The sequence below is a fragment of the Balaenoptera physalus genome (genome assembly GCF_965194825.1).
Source record: "Balaenoptera physalus genome assembly, chromosome: 5".
NCBI classification, from domain to species: domain Eukaryota; kingdom Metazoa; phylum Chordata; class Mammalia; order Artiodactyla; family Balaenopteridae; genus Balaenoptera; species Balaenoptera physalus.
In genome coordinates, this window is record NC_138884.1 from 14,406,788 (window position 1) to 14,425,435 (window position 18,648).

Consider the following 18,648-nt stretch of genomic DNA (forward strand, 5'->3'; position numbering starts at 1 on the left):
AAGTTTACCCAACTATGGAACCTACTGGCTGTGATAAAAGAAAATAAGAATGTTGACTCTTGTGCAGAGATTATGGGACCAACACCTGCTGCCTAACAGTAGTGGGACTCATACCAAGTATCAATGAATGAGTAACCACCCTAAACAGCTATCACAGTCATAAGGCAGTTGGTGCTATAGTCTAGATCTGTTTAAGAATTGAACCAAGTCACCTGCTGACTATAACAGCCATTCAGAGGAGTGATATAAAATTTAATGTCAGTGATTATCTCTTATGATATAACATCATGTGTATATTGCTTTCCAAGACTTGCTTAAAGAACATTTTAGAAATGATACTCGGGGTTGTTTCAGTAATAGAAGTGACGCACCATCCATTTTTACTAAATCATGGCCTGTAAAAAAAAAACAAAACTGCAATTCAATGGCATCTAGCTCATCAATATTTTTAATTAAGGTAGAGAGGAGAATATGACTATTGTCAGAAACAGACAATTCATAGCAGTTGGCTTAACAGAAATTTTCTAAAAATAGATCATACTCTTTTAACAGTGAGGCTTGACATTAAAAATTACAATAAATGTATTATTAAGGTTTTATTAATTTTCTTTCAACATTTGTTATTAATTGACCAAATTTATGCTTGTGTTTTATTTGGGAATATTGCTTCTGCTGGACTGGTATGCCCCTTTTTGCCCTTAACCATTTCCTATAAAGTGGCAAAAGTAGACCATCCTTTCACTATTTCCTGGTTGACTGCCATAACTATCTTAGAAAACACTCTTCTTCTGTCCCTAAGACAATTCTATGAGTGGCACAGAAATAGTTGAAGTTAACACTACCTTGGTAGGTACATTCATAGTTCATTAAATATATATTCATTTCTTTTATTTGTGATTACATGTATTTATTTGTCCTTACTCTGAGTCTGCTATTTTCCTTCAAATTCCCTGTAGGCAGAATTTATATTTTCCACCTTTTTTCTCCTATTTCCTCCGTACTTGGTACAGTGCTCTTCAAAAGCACTTAAATATGGCATATAGTATGTACTCAAGAACATAACAAAGGATAGGTTTGTCTAGGATCCATTAAAAGATCAAGATGTCTTTAACGGCCTGAGTGGTTCAAATTCTCACACTTTATTATTATTTTTAAAAATTTTAATAGGGATCAAAACCTTTAACTAAAGAATTGATACTACTCTGGTATATTTTCCCATATTGCCCAGCAAATATGAATAAGTAAATCAATAAATTAATGCATGAAGACAGATAAAAGAGTTCCAGGGTCTTTCTACAAATCACAGCCAATTAATGCAAACTAAGAATTTCTAGTTATTAAGACCAATGGTCTTTGTGGCCTTCTCAAATACAAAACAAAATGTAAGTATTATATTACTTTATATCTCAATGGAAATTTATAAGCAGGGTGAAGTTCCCATTTATCCCCAATCTAGAGACGATGCTGATGATAAAAACAAGTCCAAGGACCTAAAACAAGTGAAATGTGGCCAATGACTTCAAAGAACCAATTCTAGGTTTACTATGCTTGTATCTGAGAGATATCTCGGACCCTGGATGTGTTAGAGGACGACCTCAGTCTGGGAATCAATCCCACCTAAACCCCCAATATTCCTCAAGATTAGACTAATCTCTTAAAATTTTGGGTGAGATGCCAGGATTTTTCAAATTAGGTGCTGACTAACTAATGAATACCCAACTACCCTTACTGCTTCCACAGCCTAAGGTGCCAGCCACACAGCTGCATATGATGGTATATGATAGATTATTCTACTTACCATCCATGTTCTATCCACTCTCTTCTCCTGTTACCCTTCCTAACAAAATTCTAGGAATCCTTCAAGATCTGGATAAAATATAATTTCTTTTCTCAATTATTTCAGGAGTCATTTCCAAACCTTACCATTTACATGCCCCTCACCTCCCTCCCTTCAGACGTTTGCTTATTCAACAAATATTATTTGAGTATCTATTATGCTCCATGCACTCTTCTTTATACTTGGTCTGAGCCAAATAGATAAAACTCCTGCCCTTGTAATGCCTAATTTCTTTTTTTTTTCAGCATCCGAAATCTTTCTGATTATGTGCTGCTGAAGCAAACACTGTAATGCTTAATTTCTAATGGAAGAATAATTAACTATTCTTTCTATTTTCTCACATTACATTATTATTGCATTTGTCACATTTATTGTAGATAGTTGTTTATATGTCTTTCTTACTGGATAGCAAGGACCAGATAACAATTATCTTTTCAATTTTTATCACCAGCACCCAGCACATTGCCTTGCACCATGACATAAGGGAAGAGGCAAAACATACTTTACAGTTTGGAGGCTCCCTATTAAATTTGAATTTGCTCAATATTTATAATTTGGTTACCAATTGCTGCTTAAAAAACTAACCTAAAAAGTTAGTTGCTTAAAACAATGCTTACAATTTTATAGGTCAGAAATTTGGAAAGGGCTCAGTGGGGTGGTTCATCTCTGATCCACGTGGCTTCAGCTAAAGCTATGGTGGCTGAGGCTGGATTATCCTCTTTCGGGATGCCTTCTTCATTCACATTTTCGGTAACTTGCAGCAACTAGTTCTCCTCTCTCTCTTTCTCTCTCCCTCCCTCCCTCTCTCTTCACATAAGTTCTTATCCTTCAGGGCCTCTCCATGAGATACGGGCTTCCACAGCATGGTGGTCTCAAGATAGTCACACTTCCTACATGGCAGATGGTTTCTAAGAGGCAGAAAGCAGAACTGCCAGGCCAGTTAAGGGCTACACCAGGAACTGGCCCTGCATCATTTTCTAATGGTCAAAACAGTCATGAAGACTGTCCAGATTTAAGGAGATAGAGAAATAGACACCACCTCTTGATGGTGGAGTGGCAGGTAGTACAGAGGGCAGTGGAATGACCATATTTTTGTGGTCATTGTAGAAAAATACTTTCTACCATTATTTTTGATAGATGTCTAATATGTCTAATCAGCCATAACGTGTTTAGGGGGCATATCAGCATTGAAGTCAGATTTAAATTGTTACTGAGCAAAAATAACCTACTCCTATCTCAAAGATTTTATGTTCATGTACTAAATGGGTGGTGATGAAAAACACTGAGCAAGCAAGAATTCTAAAAACTTCTAATATCAATATTTTAAAAACCATATCTCAAAGTTATTAAAGGGGATTTACTAAGTTTTTCAAATTAAAAACATTTGATATCTCAATTGGGTTTCTTCTAAAACTTACACAATTTTGAGTTATTTCTTAGACATGTATTTCTCATTAACGTTTAACGCAACTGTACAGTTTTTAGTTAAGATTATCCTTGATCCTTGGGCTAATTTGAGAAGGTTCCCCAAATCAATCCCAACAGGAATAAGAAGGCCAAGCACGTGTCACCTCATTTTCTAGACCCCTTTCGTAGTGTAGTATATTATGTGCCCTGATATTTTTTTCCAGCTACTTATAGTCCTTTGGGGAATTCAACTATTTATTATGGAAATAAGAAAACTGGCCACATAGTAGAAGGCTAAATAATTGTATTTGGGGGGGAAATTATGGGTATGAATATTCAATTATGGTTTTGTGAATGTATATCTGTGGTATTTTAGTTTAAATCATCAACTTTGCATGATGATTGTACAGCAAGTTTTTCATTGCTCTTTTTACCCTATTCATATTATAGTGTCTATAAAATAACACTTTACATTAAAATCAATCTCTATGTGGTTTTAGTTATTCAAGGTGGTATTTATAATTTTGTTGTAATATGAATTAGTATGAGTTTACTTAAATGGTCAACAGCATTAATACAATGCAAGGCATTGCCATAATTCAGGTATAGAAACTCTGGTTTATTACTCAAGGTTGAAAGCCCCCTTACTTATAATTTTCCTTAATAAAACACTCAAATTGAAAAGAAGCCAGTTTCCCTGAGGAAACTACTGAAATGTCTCTCCAGAGAAGAAAATCAGCTACTGAAGCAGACATTTTTGAGAACCAAATTAAGAAATTTGGCCAGAAAAAAGGCAGTGTGTATTTGGACCTAAGGAGTTGGTGAAATAATGCTGAAAGAACCCTGTTCACCCTCTGTGCATTTGCAGCACTATAGGATGGGCTCCAGGAGTCCTGCCTTGCTGATATGCCACTCCTATGACCCATGCAAGGATATGATGCGGGTGATGAGGATGTCTTTACTTCTAAATGTGGTTATGTTTCTGTGTGCTGCCATTAATGGGTATTACCATAAACCAAATCAATAATTTCACAATACTACTTGAAAACCAAGCTTCGTGGTAGTGCTTATACCATAACAATAAAATAAGTCTAGGGTGCGAGAGCTGAATTCTTCCTCTTATATTGCTTTACAAAGTTTTAAGCAAAATAATCAAAAAGAGAAAAGCATTCTAAATTAGCTATACATTTATTTGTTTCAATATTTAAAAAATATTTATTTATTTATGTATTTATTTATTTGGCTGCAGCAGGTCTTAGTTGTGGCATGCAGGATCTTCAGTTGCAGCATGTGGGATCTTTAGTTGCGGCACTTGAACTCTTAGTTGCGGCATGTGGGATCTAGTTCCCTGACCAGGGATCAAACCCAGGCCCCCTGCATTGGGAGTGCAGAGTCTTAGCCACTGGACCACCAGGGAAGTCCCTGTTTCAATATTTTTAAATCTAAGCTTTATGTCTTTCCTGAACATTAGGAACAATCGAGTTGAAATGACTTAGTGATATCACAGCTCAATTAAGTAAAATCTCAGGATATCTTCCATCTTATGAGTCTGTTAAAAATAGCCCTCTATTCTGTAATAAACCATAATGGAAAAGACTATGAAAAAGTATATATATACACACACACTAGATCTTGGTCTCTAATACCATTTTGCAATAAAAGGAATCAGGGCTCCTTGAAGAAATGGCTGAGTCCAGAGCTGGCATAGGAAATACACAAGATGAGCCTAGAACATCTTGTTAGGCCAGAAGTAAGGAAGTGCTAAAAATAAGTAAATAATGGAATATGTTACAAAGACTAGGGAGAAGCTTGAAGGTATTCCACTGATCAAATCAAGAACAACTTGAACCCAAAATAATTAAGTACACTAATGAATTATAAGCAATTCCAAAAAATTGGAAATCATGGTTCATATCAATAATAAATAGATAAATAAATAAATACAGGAGCAGGGAGTACTCTAGATTACATTAAAATGTTAAATGCCAACTAGTAAATGAGGAGGGAATGCAAGATATGGAAAATCAGTATTATGTAATCATCACAGTAAAGACTGGATCAGACAAGAATGATCAATGGAGAATATACTGGGGGAGAAATTTTGATGAAGAGCACATTATTTGTATAGTCTTAAAGGGTCTCACCACAGTTCCAAGGGAAAAATGATAATTATACAGCGGAGAAACTAGACAATACATTGACTGGGTGATCAAAATTAACATCACCAATGAGGAGTATATAGGCATCATATGCCTTCAGATAAGATACTTTGAGAAGGTCGTAATATCATCTATGTAGCATTCTGAGCAAAGAGACTTAGAGAATATAAGCATAAGTTAATATTAGATAAATGCCAAATGAGGAACATTCTTTAAAAAATAAAAGATGGGAGATTGTAGTCTTCAAAAATGTAAACAGTATAAAAAAACAAAGCAAGGTTATGGAAATGTTCTGGATTTTAAAAGACCACAAAGACTGCCAATCAAAACTACGAGATATATCACCTCACATCAGTCAAAATGGCCATGATCAAAAAATCTACAAACAATAAATGCTGAAGAGAGTGTGGAGAAAAGGGAACCCTCCTACACTGTTGGTGGGAATGTAAATTGGTACAGCCACTATGCAGAACAGTATGGAGATTCCGTTAAAAAATAAAAACAGAGCTACCATGTGATCCAGCAATCCCACTCCTGGGCATATATCTGGAGAAAAACATGGTTTGAAAGGATACATGCACCTCAATGTTCATTGCAGTGCTGTTTACAATAGCCAAAACATAGAAGCAACCTAAATGTCCATCAACAGATGAATGGGTAAAGAAGATGTGTAGATATATACAACAGAATATTACTCAGCCATTAAAAAGAATGAGGGTCTTCCCTGGAGGTCCAGTGGTTAAGACTCCATGCTTCCAATGCAGGGGGCACAGGTTCGATCCCTGGTTGGGGAACTAAGATCCCGCATGCCGTGTGGTGTGGCCAAATAAATAAATAAATAATAAAAAGAATGAAATAAGGCCATTTGCAGCAAAATGGATGGACCTGGAGATTATCATACTAAGTGAAGTAACTTAGAGAAAGACAAATATTATATGATATCATTATATGTGGAATCTAAAAAAAAAATGATACAAATGAACTTATTTACAAAACAGAAACAGACTCACGGACTCAGAGAAGGAACTTATGGTTACCAGGGGGTAAGGGTGAGGGAGGGGGATAGATGGGAGTTTGGGATTGACATGTACACACTGATATATTTAAAACAGATAACCAACAAGGATCTACTGTATAGCACAGGGAACATGGCTCAATATTCTGTAATAACCCACAGGGGAAAAGAATTTGAAAAAGAATAGATACATGTATATGTATAACTGAATTACTTTGCTGTGCACCTGAAACTAATACAACATTGTGAATCAACTATGCTCCAATATAAAATGAAAATTAAAGAAAAAACAAAGCAAGATTACAGAAATGTTCTGGATTTTAAAAGAGTACAAAGACATGACAACTAGATGCAATACCATACCCTAGAGTGGATTATAAGATGGTAAGTGTGATAAAGGCATTCTATCGGTCTTAAATTTACTGAAGTTGTTAACTGAACTGTGGTTATGTAAGAGAATATCCCTATTCTTAAGAAATATCCACAGAAGTATTAAGGAGTAAAGGACCATGATATATATATAACTCATCCTGAAATGGTTCAAAATTTATGTGTACGCACATGCAGAAAGAGGGTGAGAGAGAACTTGAGCCAATGATTAATCAAATGAGGTAAAATGACAATAAGAAGTGAATCTTTGTAACAAGTATCAGGATGTTATTTGAACTACACTTTTTCTTTTTTTTTAACATCTTTATTGGAGTATAATTGCTTTACAATGGTGTGTTAGTTTCTGCTTTATAACAAAGTGAATCAGCTATACATATACATATATCCCCATATCTCCTCCCTCTTGCGTCTCCCTCCCACCCTCCCCATTCCACCCTCCCCATCCCACCCCTCTTGAACTATACTTATTCTTGCAACCTTTTTTGAAAGGTTGAAATTACTTCCAAATAAAAAGTTAAAAATAAAAAACCAGCTCTGCAGAAGCAGCATACACAAGAAGAAAAACATTGCTGTTTCCCACTGGCAAATTTACTCCAGCATGTAATGGAGTATGCCTAAAGCCATTATGCAGAAAACTAGGAATTACTGTGCCCACATCTCAGGTGAACTTGATTCCGATTAATGTAGTAGGCAGTCTTGGTAGTTAACTAAACTGCCTTCAAATCAAAGGCAGTGTAGTACAGGCCATGGGATTGGGTTAACTGTAAAAAACCTCGTTCTTAAGTCCCTAGGTGATACCTGACACACTCAAGCACTAACTTTGTAGGCTTGGGTACAGAAGATAAGCAAAAAGTCACACAGTGGTTCCTCTGCATTTGGCCCAGCAGCCAAGTTTAAAAGGACAAACAGGCTGTACTGCATAGAAGGTGAAATGCTTAAATGTCAGAGAAGCATTGTTAGGACCTATCTGTATGCATAGAAACTATCATGTGTTCCAAAAAGAAGAGAGTACATTTCATGAAGGGAAATGAGAATAAAAGACTGTATCCTGTTTTACCATTCCCAGAAGACACAGAAAAAAATCTTTTAACAATTTAGATGTGTTGACTTTACTGACCTATGTATTGTGTCAGTCTCAAAACCAAGGGAAAATATACAAAGTGTTTACATATTTCTCATTTGAAGGCACAACAGGGAAGCCAATTGGCACTTTTAAAGGTGGCATCTACTTCCTAATAAATTTCAGTACATCCTTAAGAGCTATAAATCTTGACTGATTCTTTTGCCTTGTATGCTCTCCACTACAGGCTTTTATGAAAGGCTGGTGAAAGATTTATTCCCTCTAAAAACACATTAGCTAAATAAAGCCTTTTTTTTTGCTTGCTGAAGATACTTTTTTTGTTTTTCTTTTTATTTCATCTTCTTAAAGTGCATTTCCTGTACAAATAGAATTATTTAGTTGAAATTATTTGTAAAATAAAGTATTTATTATACAGTGATGAATAATTGATTCTTTGTCCTTTTCTCAATATGAGATTCTTTGGATGAGATTGTTAAGCTCTTCAAACTCAGGTGGAATTAACAGGGAGAAGTTTTAAGTAACTGAGAGTTGAAGTTGTCAGAAATGGGACAAAGAATACTGACAGAGGAGGGGAGCTCTCCGGCTTGCTTGGATTGGGTGGCTGATGACAGAGGAGGGGAGCTCTCCGGCTTGCTTGGATTGGGTGACTGAGTACTGCCCCGCAATCTTAGGTGCCCCTCTGTACCAGTTCTGTATCAGTTTTGAAGTATTTCTCACTTTATAAAGCTCTTTGTTCAAAACAGCAGGCTTCTTTTCTGTATCATCTTCTGTTTTTTTTTTTAATGAGTGAGAAGATGGCAGTTTGGTTAATTCAGTGAAGCAGATATGAAAGGGAAGAAAAGTTAGGGTCTTAAATTGCAGTCCTCTCTATTAAAAATACGTGGGGCATTTTCTCCTAGGGCAAGTCATTACATTTCTTTAGATTCGTTTACTCTTATTTAAAACTTGCAAAACATAAAGAATTAAATTGTTGAAAGAGATTAAAACTATCAATATTTACATGAGTTTCATTTAAAGAATAAGCAAATCCTAAGGAATATAGATCTCTGAGCCAGAACTCCCACCTTTATAGTTAAGTTTCCCTGAGTAAGTTACTTTGCTTCATTAAGTACTGGCCTCGAAAGTTTCTGAAAAGACTAATTGAGATAATTAACAGGGCCTGATAAATAGTTAAGTGTAAACAGACATTAGTTATTGGTGTTTTCACTACAATTATATGAAGAGCATTCTGTTGACCGTACATCAGTCATGGTAATGGATCTGCTCACACCACGTGAACTGTTCTTTCAAGACCCCTTGTCCCATCATTGTGTCCTTATTTTTCCCAGGTGCTATTATAGAGCCTCTAATACCTTTGGGGATTATAAGTTTACATGTCTGGTTCTTCCTACTGAGATAACAAACTCCTTCAGTGCAGAGATGATGCTTGTTTTGGCTCTGGACCTTAGAACAGAGCACAGCCTGCACTCCACCCAGAACTTGTTAACATTTATTCGGCACTAACCAGTGCTAGGCCCTGCTGTAAGCGTCTAACCAGTGTTACCTCAGTCTTGAATGCCATCTCATTCTACCTCTATGAGGTGGGGAGGATTACAGTATGATCTTAATTTACAGACGAGGAAACCGAGGCACTGAGAAGTTGAAAACTTGATGAAGGGCACACAGTAAAAGGTGAAGCTGGTGATTTGATTTGAAGCAGCTGTCTTTCCAGAGAGCCTGTATGCTTATCCATCTTGCATATTGCCTCCTAGGGAATGTGCAATATATATAAACACTCGGACATGCTCCCATTCTTCTTAAGCAAATGGTAAGATCTCCTTAGGCAAATGGTATAACCAACAAACCACGTGAAACTAGCTGGGGCATATCCTGTACTTTGTTCTAAGCAGAATAAGACAAAAGGGTGTTCTTCCCCCTAGATTAAGTAGAGAGTATTTCTTAATCTTAAATGAGAAAATGGAATCCCAAGATTTTGTAAAATCGAATCTCTCACTTGATTCGAGTTAACCATCCTCAATCCAGAGGTTCTCATCTTTAACAAGCACCAGAATTACATAGAGGACTTGTTAAAACACAGATATGGAGATCCCATGCCCAGAGTTTCTTATTTAGTATATCTGGGATATTTGAATTTCTAATAAGTTTCTTATAATGCTGACCTGGAGACCACACTGAAAAGCACTGTCCTAGTACAAAGCTCAGCTTACAATTCTATGTTATGTGCCTTCGCAATTCCTTGGCTCTTTACCTGAAGTCACACAACATTTACAATTTTTTTTAATGCACAATCATGCAGCCTGGCATTGCATATATCTGACCATGATTTCCATTCATAAATTTAGGAAATTTCAGGGGGTGACGTCAGCATCATAATGGAATGAGATGCTCCCTTGTCTCTCTCCTTCAATCTACAACTAGTAAAACATACATAACTCAACAAAGTTTCCTCTGTCTAAAACACCAGGACACCAGAGGGATCCACACGTTCATATATCTGAAGGGGGATGGGTGCTGGAACACACAGAGGAGGTGGAAATGGGGGAACAGGGGAGGTGGTGCCTGTGATCCCATCCCCTGGCTGTGGTGGCTGAGCCCGAAGACCCAAAGAACCCAGCAGCAGCAGGAAAGGTGGTGCATGTGACTCCAGCCTCCCTGCCAAAGCAGCACCCATGGCCACAGGGAACCAGGCAGCAGTGGTAGCAGGGTCCATCCCTCCAGACGCCGTAGCACCCACAACTCCAGCCCCTTGCCCCTCACTTGCAGCTCACAAATGTGACAAACCCCAGACATGGCAGAGGTGCCCCAACCCTGGCTCCCACCCTACCCTCCACCACCCTCCACCATAGTGGCAGTGCCCAGGACCCAGGCCACCCCAGATGTCACAGAGGCACCTGCCATCCTAGTGCCCCAGGTGGCAACATCAGCAGCAGCAAGGCACATGCTACCCTGGCGGCACAAACAGCAACAACAAGGGCACCTGCAACACCTCCAGCAGAGGCAGTGGTGGGTAGGAAGTGCCAATTCTCAAATATAGCCAGAGGCAGCTCCGGAAGGGTGTGTGTGTGGGGGAAACTGTGATATAGCGCCACCTACTGGGAAAAAGAAAGGTGTTCACTACTTCAATGTGCCAGCAGAAGAACAACTCATCAAGTATCATGAAAAACCATGGTAACATGTTATCACAAAAATAAAATGACAATTTTCCAGAAACCAAACTTAAAGTCACAGAATATTGTGTTCTAACTGATAAAGAATTCAACATAGCTGTCATGGAGAAACTCAGTGAGCTACGAGAAAACTCAGAAAGGCAGTTCAATGAGCTCAGGAATAAAATTAATGAAGAGAGTAAATACTTTACCAAAGATATTGAAGCCAAAAAAGAACCAAACAGAAATTTTGAAACAGAAGAAGTCAATAAATGATATGAAGAATGCGTTAGAAAGCATTGAAAATAGAGCAGGCTCAAAGACAGAAATCTAGAAATGATTCAGGTAGAAGAGAAAAGAAAACTAAGTATTTTAAAAACGAAAAATTTCTAGAACTATCTGACTTAATTTGGAAAGGCAACACAAAGATAATATTTATCCCAGAAGGAGAAGAGAGGGATAAGGGAGCAGAAAGTTTATTTAAAGAAATAATAGCCGAAAACTTTCCAAACCTGGAGAAGAAACTGGATACATATGTTCACAAAGCTAAAAGAAGGCCTAATTACCTCAGCACGAAAAGACTTCCTCCAAGACACATTATGTTAAAGCTGTCAAAAGTCAGTGATAAAGAAAAAATTTTAAAGGTAGCCAAGGAAAAAAGTCAGCAGCCTACAAAGTAACCTGCATTAGGCTATAAGCAGATTTCTCAGCAGAAACTCAACAGGCCAGGAGAGACTGGAATGACAAACTCGATATATTGAAAATTTAGAAATTGTCAGCCAAGAATACTCTATCTGGCAAAGTTATGAAGGAGAAATAAAGGCCTTACCAGAGAAACAAAAACTGAGGGAGTTCATCACCACTAGACCCACTTTACAAGAAATCCTGAAGGGAGATCTTCTACTTAAAATGAAAAGGCAAAAATACACAAAACTTTAGTAAGGTGATAGACAGACAGAATTAAAAGACTGCAATTCTGTATCAGAATAGGTTGTTAAACATTTAATTACAGCATAAAGGTTAAAGGGAAAGAAGAAAAATAACAATAGCTACTTCAATTGGGTAATAAACTCACAACATAAAAAAGTGATAACTTGAGATAACAAAAACGTAAAAGGGGAAAAGCAAAAGTACGAAACCCATATAGGCAAATGGAGATACGATTCTATCAGCGGAAAAAGGACTATTTTATCTGAGACCTTTTATAAAAACCTCATGGTAACCACAAAATGTAAATTAGAGCAGAGACATGAAATATAAAACAAGAGGAAACTGAGAAAAATATCATGGAAAACCACCAAACTAAAATAGCAGACAGAAATAGAAGGAAAAAAAATGGAGATATAAAGTGACCAGAAAACAAAGATAAAAGACAGTACTAAGTCCTCATTTATTAATAATCACCCTAAGTGTAAATGGATTGAATCCACCAATCAAAAAACACAGAGTAGCTGGATGGAAAGAAGACCCAACTATATGCTGCCTCCAGGAGACTCATCTCGGCTCTAAAGACAAACATAGGATCAAAGTGATGGGATGGAAGATGATACCCCAAGCAAATGGCAGCCAAAATAAAGTGGGTGTAGCCATACTCATATCAACAAAGTAGAGTTCAAGCCAAAACAGTAGAAAGGGACAAAGACAGATGTTATCATTCATCAAGAAGACCTAACATTTATTAATATATATGCACCTAATATAGCAGCACCAAAATATACAAAGCAATTATTAACAGACCTAAAAGTTGACAGCAAAACAATAATAGTAGGGGACTTTAACACCTCATTTACATCAATGGATAGATCATTCAGACCAAAAGTCAACAAGGAAACAGCTGCCTTAAATGAAACATTATATCATATAGATTTAATAGATAAATATAGAACATTCCATCCAAATGAGTAGAATACACATTCTTCTCAAGCACACATAGAGCATTCTCAATGATAGACCATATACTGGGACACAAAACAAGTCTCAATTAACTTAAGTAGACTGAAATATCAAGCATCTTTTCCAACCACAATGGTATGAAACTAGAAATCAACAAGAAAAAAGCGGAAAAATCACTAATACGTAGAGACCAAATAACATGCTACTAAACCACTATTGGATAGACAAAGAAAAATGAAAAATCAAAAAACACCTGAAGACAAAAGAAAAATGAAAATATTACATACCAAAACCTATGGGATGCAGCAGAAGTGGTACTAAGAGGGAAGTTTATAGCATACAGTTCTACACAAGGAACAAGAAAAATCTCAAATAAACAATCTAACCTTAAATCTAAAGAAACTAGAAAGAGAAGAATGAACAAAGCTTAAAGTCAGTAGAAAGAAAAACAAATAATAAAAATCAGAGGGGAAATAAATGAAATAGAGACTAAAAAGACAATAGAAAAGATCAGTGAATCTAAGAGCTGGTTCTTTGAAAAGATAAACACAATTGACAAAACTTTAACTAGACTAACTAAGAAAAAAAGAGAGAAGGCTCAGATAAATAAAACCAGAAACCAAAGAGAAATTATAACAGATATAAAAGAAATGCAAAGGATTATAAGAGAATACTATGAACATCTATATGCCAATAAGTTGTACAACCTAGAAGAAATGGATAAATTCCTAGAAACATACAACCTTCCAAGTCTGAATCATAAGAAATAGAAAATCTGAATAGACTGATCACTAGTAAAGAGATTGAAACAGTAATCAAAAACCTCCCAAAACACGAAAGTCCAGGACCAGACAGCTTCACAGGTGAATTCTACCAAATACTCAAAGAAGATTTAATATCTATCCTCTTCAAACTCTTCCAAAAAATTGAAGTGGAGGGAATGCTTCCAAATTTATTTTACAAGGCCAACATAACCCTGACACCAAAACCAGACAAGGGCAACACACAAAAAGAAAATTACAGGCCAATATCTCTGATAAATATAGATTTAAAAAATCGTTGGGCTTCTGTAGTGGCGCAGTGGTTAAGAACCCGCCTGCCAATGCAGGGGACACGGGTTCGAGCCCTGGTCCAGGAAGATCCCACATGCCACGGAGCAACTAAGCCCGTGCGCCACAACTACTGAGCCCGCATGCCACAACTACAGAAGCCCGTGCGCCTAGAGCCCGTGCTCCGCAACAAGAGAAGCCACAGCAATAAGCCCGTGCACCACAACGAAGAGTAGCCCCTGCTCACCGCAACTAGAGAAAGCCTGCGTGCGGTGACGAAGACCCAATGCAGCCAAAATTAAATAAAATTAAATAAATAAATTTTTAAAAAAATCGTCAATAAAATATTAGCAAATCAAATACAGCAATACATTAAAAGGCACATACACCATGATCAGGTGAGTTTTATTCCCTGTATGCAAGGATGGTTTGACATCCACAAATCAATCAACATGATATACCATATTAACAAAATGAAGGATAAAAATCATATCATTTCAATAGATGCAGAGAAAGCATTTGACAAGATTCAATATCCATTTATGATAAAAAGTCTCAATAAAATAAGTATAGAGTGAACATACCTCAACATACTAAAGGCCATGTATGACAAAGCCACAGCTAACATCATAGTCAATGGTGAAAAACTGAAAGCTATCCCTCTAAGATGAAGAACAAGACAAGGATGCCCACTCTTGCCACTGTTATTCAACATGGTATTAGATGTCCTAGCCAGAGCAATTAGTCAAAAAAAAAAAAAAAAGTATCTAAATTAGAAAGGAGGAAGTAAAACTGTCACAATTTGAAGATGACATTTTATATATAGAAAACCCTACATATTCCACACACAAAAATATTAGAACTAATGAATGAATTCAGTAAAGTTGCAGGGTACAAAATCAGTATACAAAAATTTGTTGCATTACTATACACTAACAATGAAAGCAGAAAGAAAAACTAAGAAAACAATCCTATCTACAATCACAACAAAAAGAATTAAATACTTAGGAATAAATTTAACCAAGGAAGTGAAAGACCTATACACTGAAAACTAAAAGACATTTCCAAAAGAAATTAGAGAAGACACAAAGAAATTGAAAGATATTCTGTGCTCATGGATTGAAAGAATTAACATTGTTAAAATGTCCATATTACCTAAAGCAGTTACAGTTTCAATGCAATCCCTATCAAAATTCCAATGACAGGGGCTTCCCTGGTGGCGCAGTGGTTGAGAATCTGCCTGCCGATGTGGGGGACACGGGTTCGAGCCCTGGTCTGGGAAGATCCCACATGCCGTGGGGCGACTGGGCCCGTGAGCCACAATTACTGAGCCTGTGCGTCTGGAGCCTGTGCTCCGCAACAAGAGAGGCCGCGATAGTGAGAGGCCCGCACACCGCGATGAAGAGTGGCCTCCACTTGCCGCAACTAGAGAAGGCCCTCGCACAGAAACGAAGACCCAACACAGCCATAAATAAATAAATAAATAATTTTTAAAAAAATTCCAATGACATTTTTCACTGAAATAGAACCAAAAAAATGTCCTAAAATTTGCATGGAACTACAGAAGACCTCAAATAGCCAAAGCGATCCTGAGAAAAAAGAACAAGGATGGAGTTATCACACTCCCTGATTTCAAATTATACTACAAAGCTATAGTAATCAAAACTGCATGGTATTTCTGGAAAAACAGACACATAGATCAATGGAACAGAACTGAGAGCCCAGAAATAAACCCACTCATACATGGACAATTAATTCATGACAAAGGAGCCAAGAACATATTGGGTTGGCCAAATAGTTTGTTCGGGTTTTTCCATAATCTTACAGAAAAACCCGAACGAACTATTTGGCCAACCCAATACAATGGACAAAAGATAGTCCCTTCAATAAACGGTGTTGAGAAAACTGGACAGGTACATGAGAAGAATGAAACTGGACCACTTTCTTACACCATACACAAAAATGAACTCAAAATGGAAAGACCTGACTGTAAGACCTGAAAGCATAAAACTTTTAGAAGAAAACATAGGTAATACATTTTTGACATTGATCTTAGCAATATCTTTCTGGATATGTCCCCCAGGCAAGGGAAACAGAAGCAAAAATAAACAAATGGGGCTACATTAAAATAAAAAGCTCTGCACAGCAAAGGAAACCATTAACAAAATGAAAAGACAATCTATCAAATGGTAGAAGATATTTGCAAATCATATATTTGATAAGGGGTTAATATCCAAAATACATAAAGAGTTCATATAACTCAAAAAAAACAACAGTAAGAAAAACAACTTTCTTAAAAAATTAGAAGAGGGTGTGAATACTGCGCCACAGTCCTCGCGGAGAGTTGCCGCGGTTTCCTGCTTCAACAGTGCTTGGACGGAACCCGGCGCTCGTCCCTCGCTCAGGCAGGCTGCTCAGAGCCAGCCCTCGCCACCACCTGACAACGCCCTCCAACCGCCCCAAGGTCCCCGCCGCCGTTACAGCGCCGCGCAGCCATCGCCTCACCTCAGCCGCCCGCCATGACGACCGCGTCCACTTCGCAGGTGCGCCAGAACTACCACCAGGACTCGGAGGCCGCCATCAATCGCCAGATCAACCTGGAGCTCTACGCCTCCTACGTCTACCTGTCCATGTCGTACTATTTTGACCGCGATGATGTGGCATTGAAGAACTTTGCCAAATACTTTCTTCACCAATCTCATGAGGAGAGGGAACATGCCGAGAAACTGATGAAGCTGCAGAACCAGCGGGGTGGCCGAATCTTCCTGCAGGATATCAAGAAACCAGACCGTGATGACTGGGAGAATGGGCTGAATGCAATGGAATGTGCGCTACACTTGGAAAAAAGTGTGAATCAGTCACTACTAGAACTGCACAAATTGGCCACTGAGAAAAGTGATCCCCATTTGTGTGACTTCATTGAGACTCATTACCTGAATGAGCAGGTGAAATCCATTAAAGAATTGGGTGACCACGTAACCAACTTGCGCACGATGGGGGCCCCCGAATCTGGCATGGCACATTATCTCTTTGACAAGCACACCCTGGGAAATAGTGATAATGAAAGCTAAGCCTTAGGCTGGCTTCCCGTAGCCACAGGAGTGACTTCCCTGGTCACCAAGGCAGTGCATGCATGTTTGGGTTACCTTTACCTTTTCTGTAAGTTGTACCAAAACATCTACAAGTCCTTTCCTTAGTATCATTCCTTCAAATAAAGTAATTTGGTACCCAAAAAAAAAAAAAAAAAAAAAGAAGAGGGTGTGAATAGACATTTTTCCAAGGAAGACATACAGACAGCCAACAGGCACATGAAAAAATGTCCAAAATCACTAATTATTATGGAAATGCAAATCAAAACCACCTCACGCCTGTTAGAAGGGTGATTTTCAAAAAGACAAGAAATAACAAATATTGGAGAGGATGTGAACAAAAAGGAATCCTCATACACTGTTGGTGGGAATGTAAATTGGTGCAGCCACTATGGGAAACAGTTTGGAGATTCCTCAAAAAATTAAGAATAGAACTACCATATGATCCAGCTAACCCAATTCTGGGTATTTATCCAAAGAATACAGAAAACTAATTCAAAAAGATATATGTACCCTTATGTTGATCACAGCATTATTTACAATAGCCAAAATATGGGAACAACCTACATGGATAAAGAAGATATGGTATATATATATATATATATATATATACACACACACACACACAATGGAATGCTACTTAGCCATATAAAAGATGAAATCTTGCCTTTGTGACAACATGGATGGGCCTTGAGGGCATTATGCTAAGTGAAATAAGTCAGATGGAGAAAGACAAATACCGTATGATATTACTCATATTTGGAATATAAATAAATAATAACAGACAAACAAACAGAACAAAAACACATAGATACAGAGAGCAGATTAGTGGTTACCAGGGGGCAGGGCAAAATGGGTAAAGGGAGTCAAGTGTATGGTGTCAGATAGAAACTAAATTTTAGGTGGTGAGCATACTATAGTGTGTACAGAAGTTGAAATATAATGATATGCACACAAAACTTACAGGTTATAAACCAATGTTACCTCAATTTAAAAAATAAAAAGAAATGGTATTTCAGCATAACCTCTAGCTACACAACAGAGAGGCATATTCCACGTGTGCACCAAAATTGACAGAGTGATTCAAATTCTCCCTGACATCAAGGAGAATAAAATCTGTTAGGGAAATACAAGTTTGTCCACTGAACTCTTGGATTTTGTGTGAGAAAAGAGATAAAATGCTCCACGAACATTATATGCATGAGCATTATTCTAGTAAAAAGCAATGTGGCACTTCAGGCAGAATAACATTTTCGAGCTATAAATGATTTTTGGCCACCCTCACTTTGTCTTCCCTTTTCCTTTCCCTCATCCAGGCAGAGAGTCTACTCTCAATTCACTGAGCTCTCAATTCTCTACACTTCCAGAAGAGAGATTGTGCCACGATGGAAAAATAGTTACTTATCAATCTTACTGCTTTGATTTCCTAAAGCCTAACCCCTTGAGACAGTGCAAGATTGTCTCCAAGGCAAAATCATGATGGGATTAGGGAGGCCTTTCTCCCAAGACTTAAAAAAGTTTCCAGTATGGGAGGATGAAACATCAAGAGAAGGATATGAGAGCAGAGGTTCTGGGGGGTGGA

The 18,648-nt window shown here is 37.6% G+C and overlaps 2 protein-coding genes across 9 annotated transcripts in view; one reads left to right on the top strand and one right to left on the bottom strand.

The window, feature by feature from the left end:
• LOC309660793 (uncharacterized protein) overlaps positions 1-18,648 on the bottom strand; it is a 249,950-nt gene that overhangs the window by 111,015 nt on the left and 120,287 nt on the right. The window contains exon 1 of one of the 8 annotated variants that reach the window (XR_014263613.1): positions 10,867-10,978. The exons of the other annotated variants lie outside the window; for them this stretch is intronic. The gene's annotated coding sequence lies outside the window, so the exon portion shown is untranslated. Of the gene's footprint in view, positions 1-10,866; positions 10,979-18,648 lie in introns of those variants that run through there. 8 annotated transcript variants of the gene reach the window in all.
• Positions 16,299-17,231, top strand: LOC309660794 (ferritin heavy chain). Its single transcript, XM_082461909.1, has one exon. It carries the CDS (start codon positions 16,497-16,499, stop codon positions 17,046-17,048), a length of 552 nt encoding a protein of 183 aa, XP_082318035.1. The 5' UTR covers positions 16,299-16,496; the 3' UTR covers positions 17,049-17,231.

Excerpts from the sequence above, each read along its gene's own strand:
- LOC309660794 (XM_082461909.1), top strand. The coding sequence starts at position 16,497 with ATGACGACCGCGTCCACTTCGCAGGTGCGCCAGAACTACCACCAGGAC.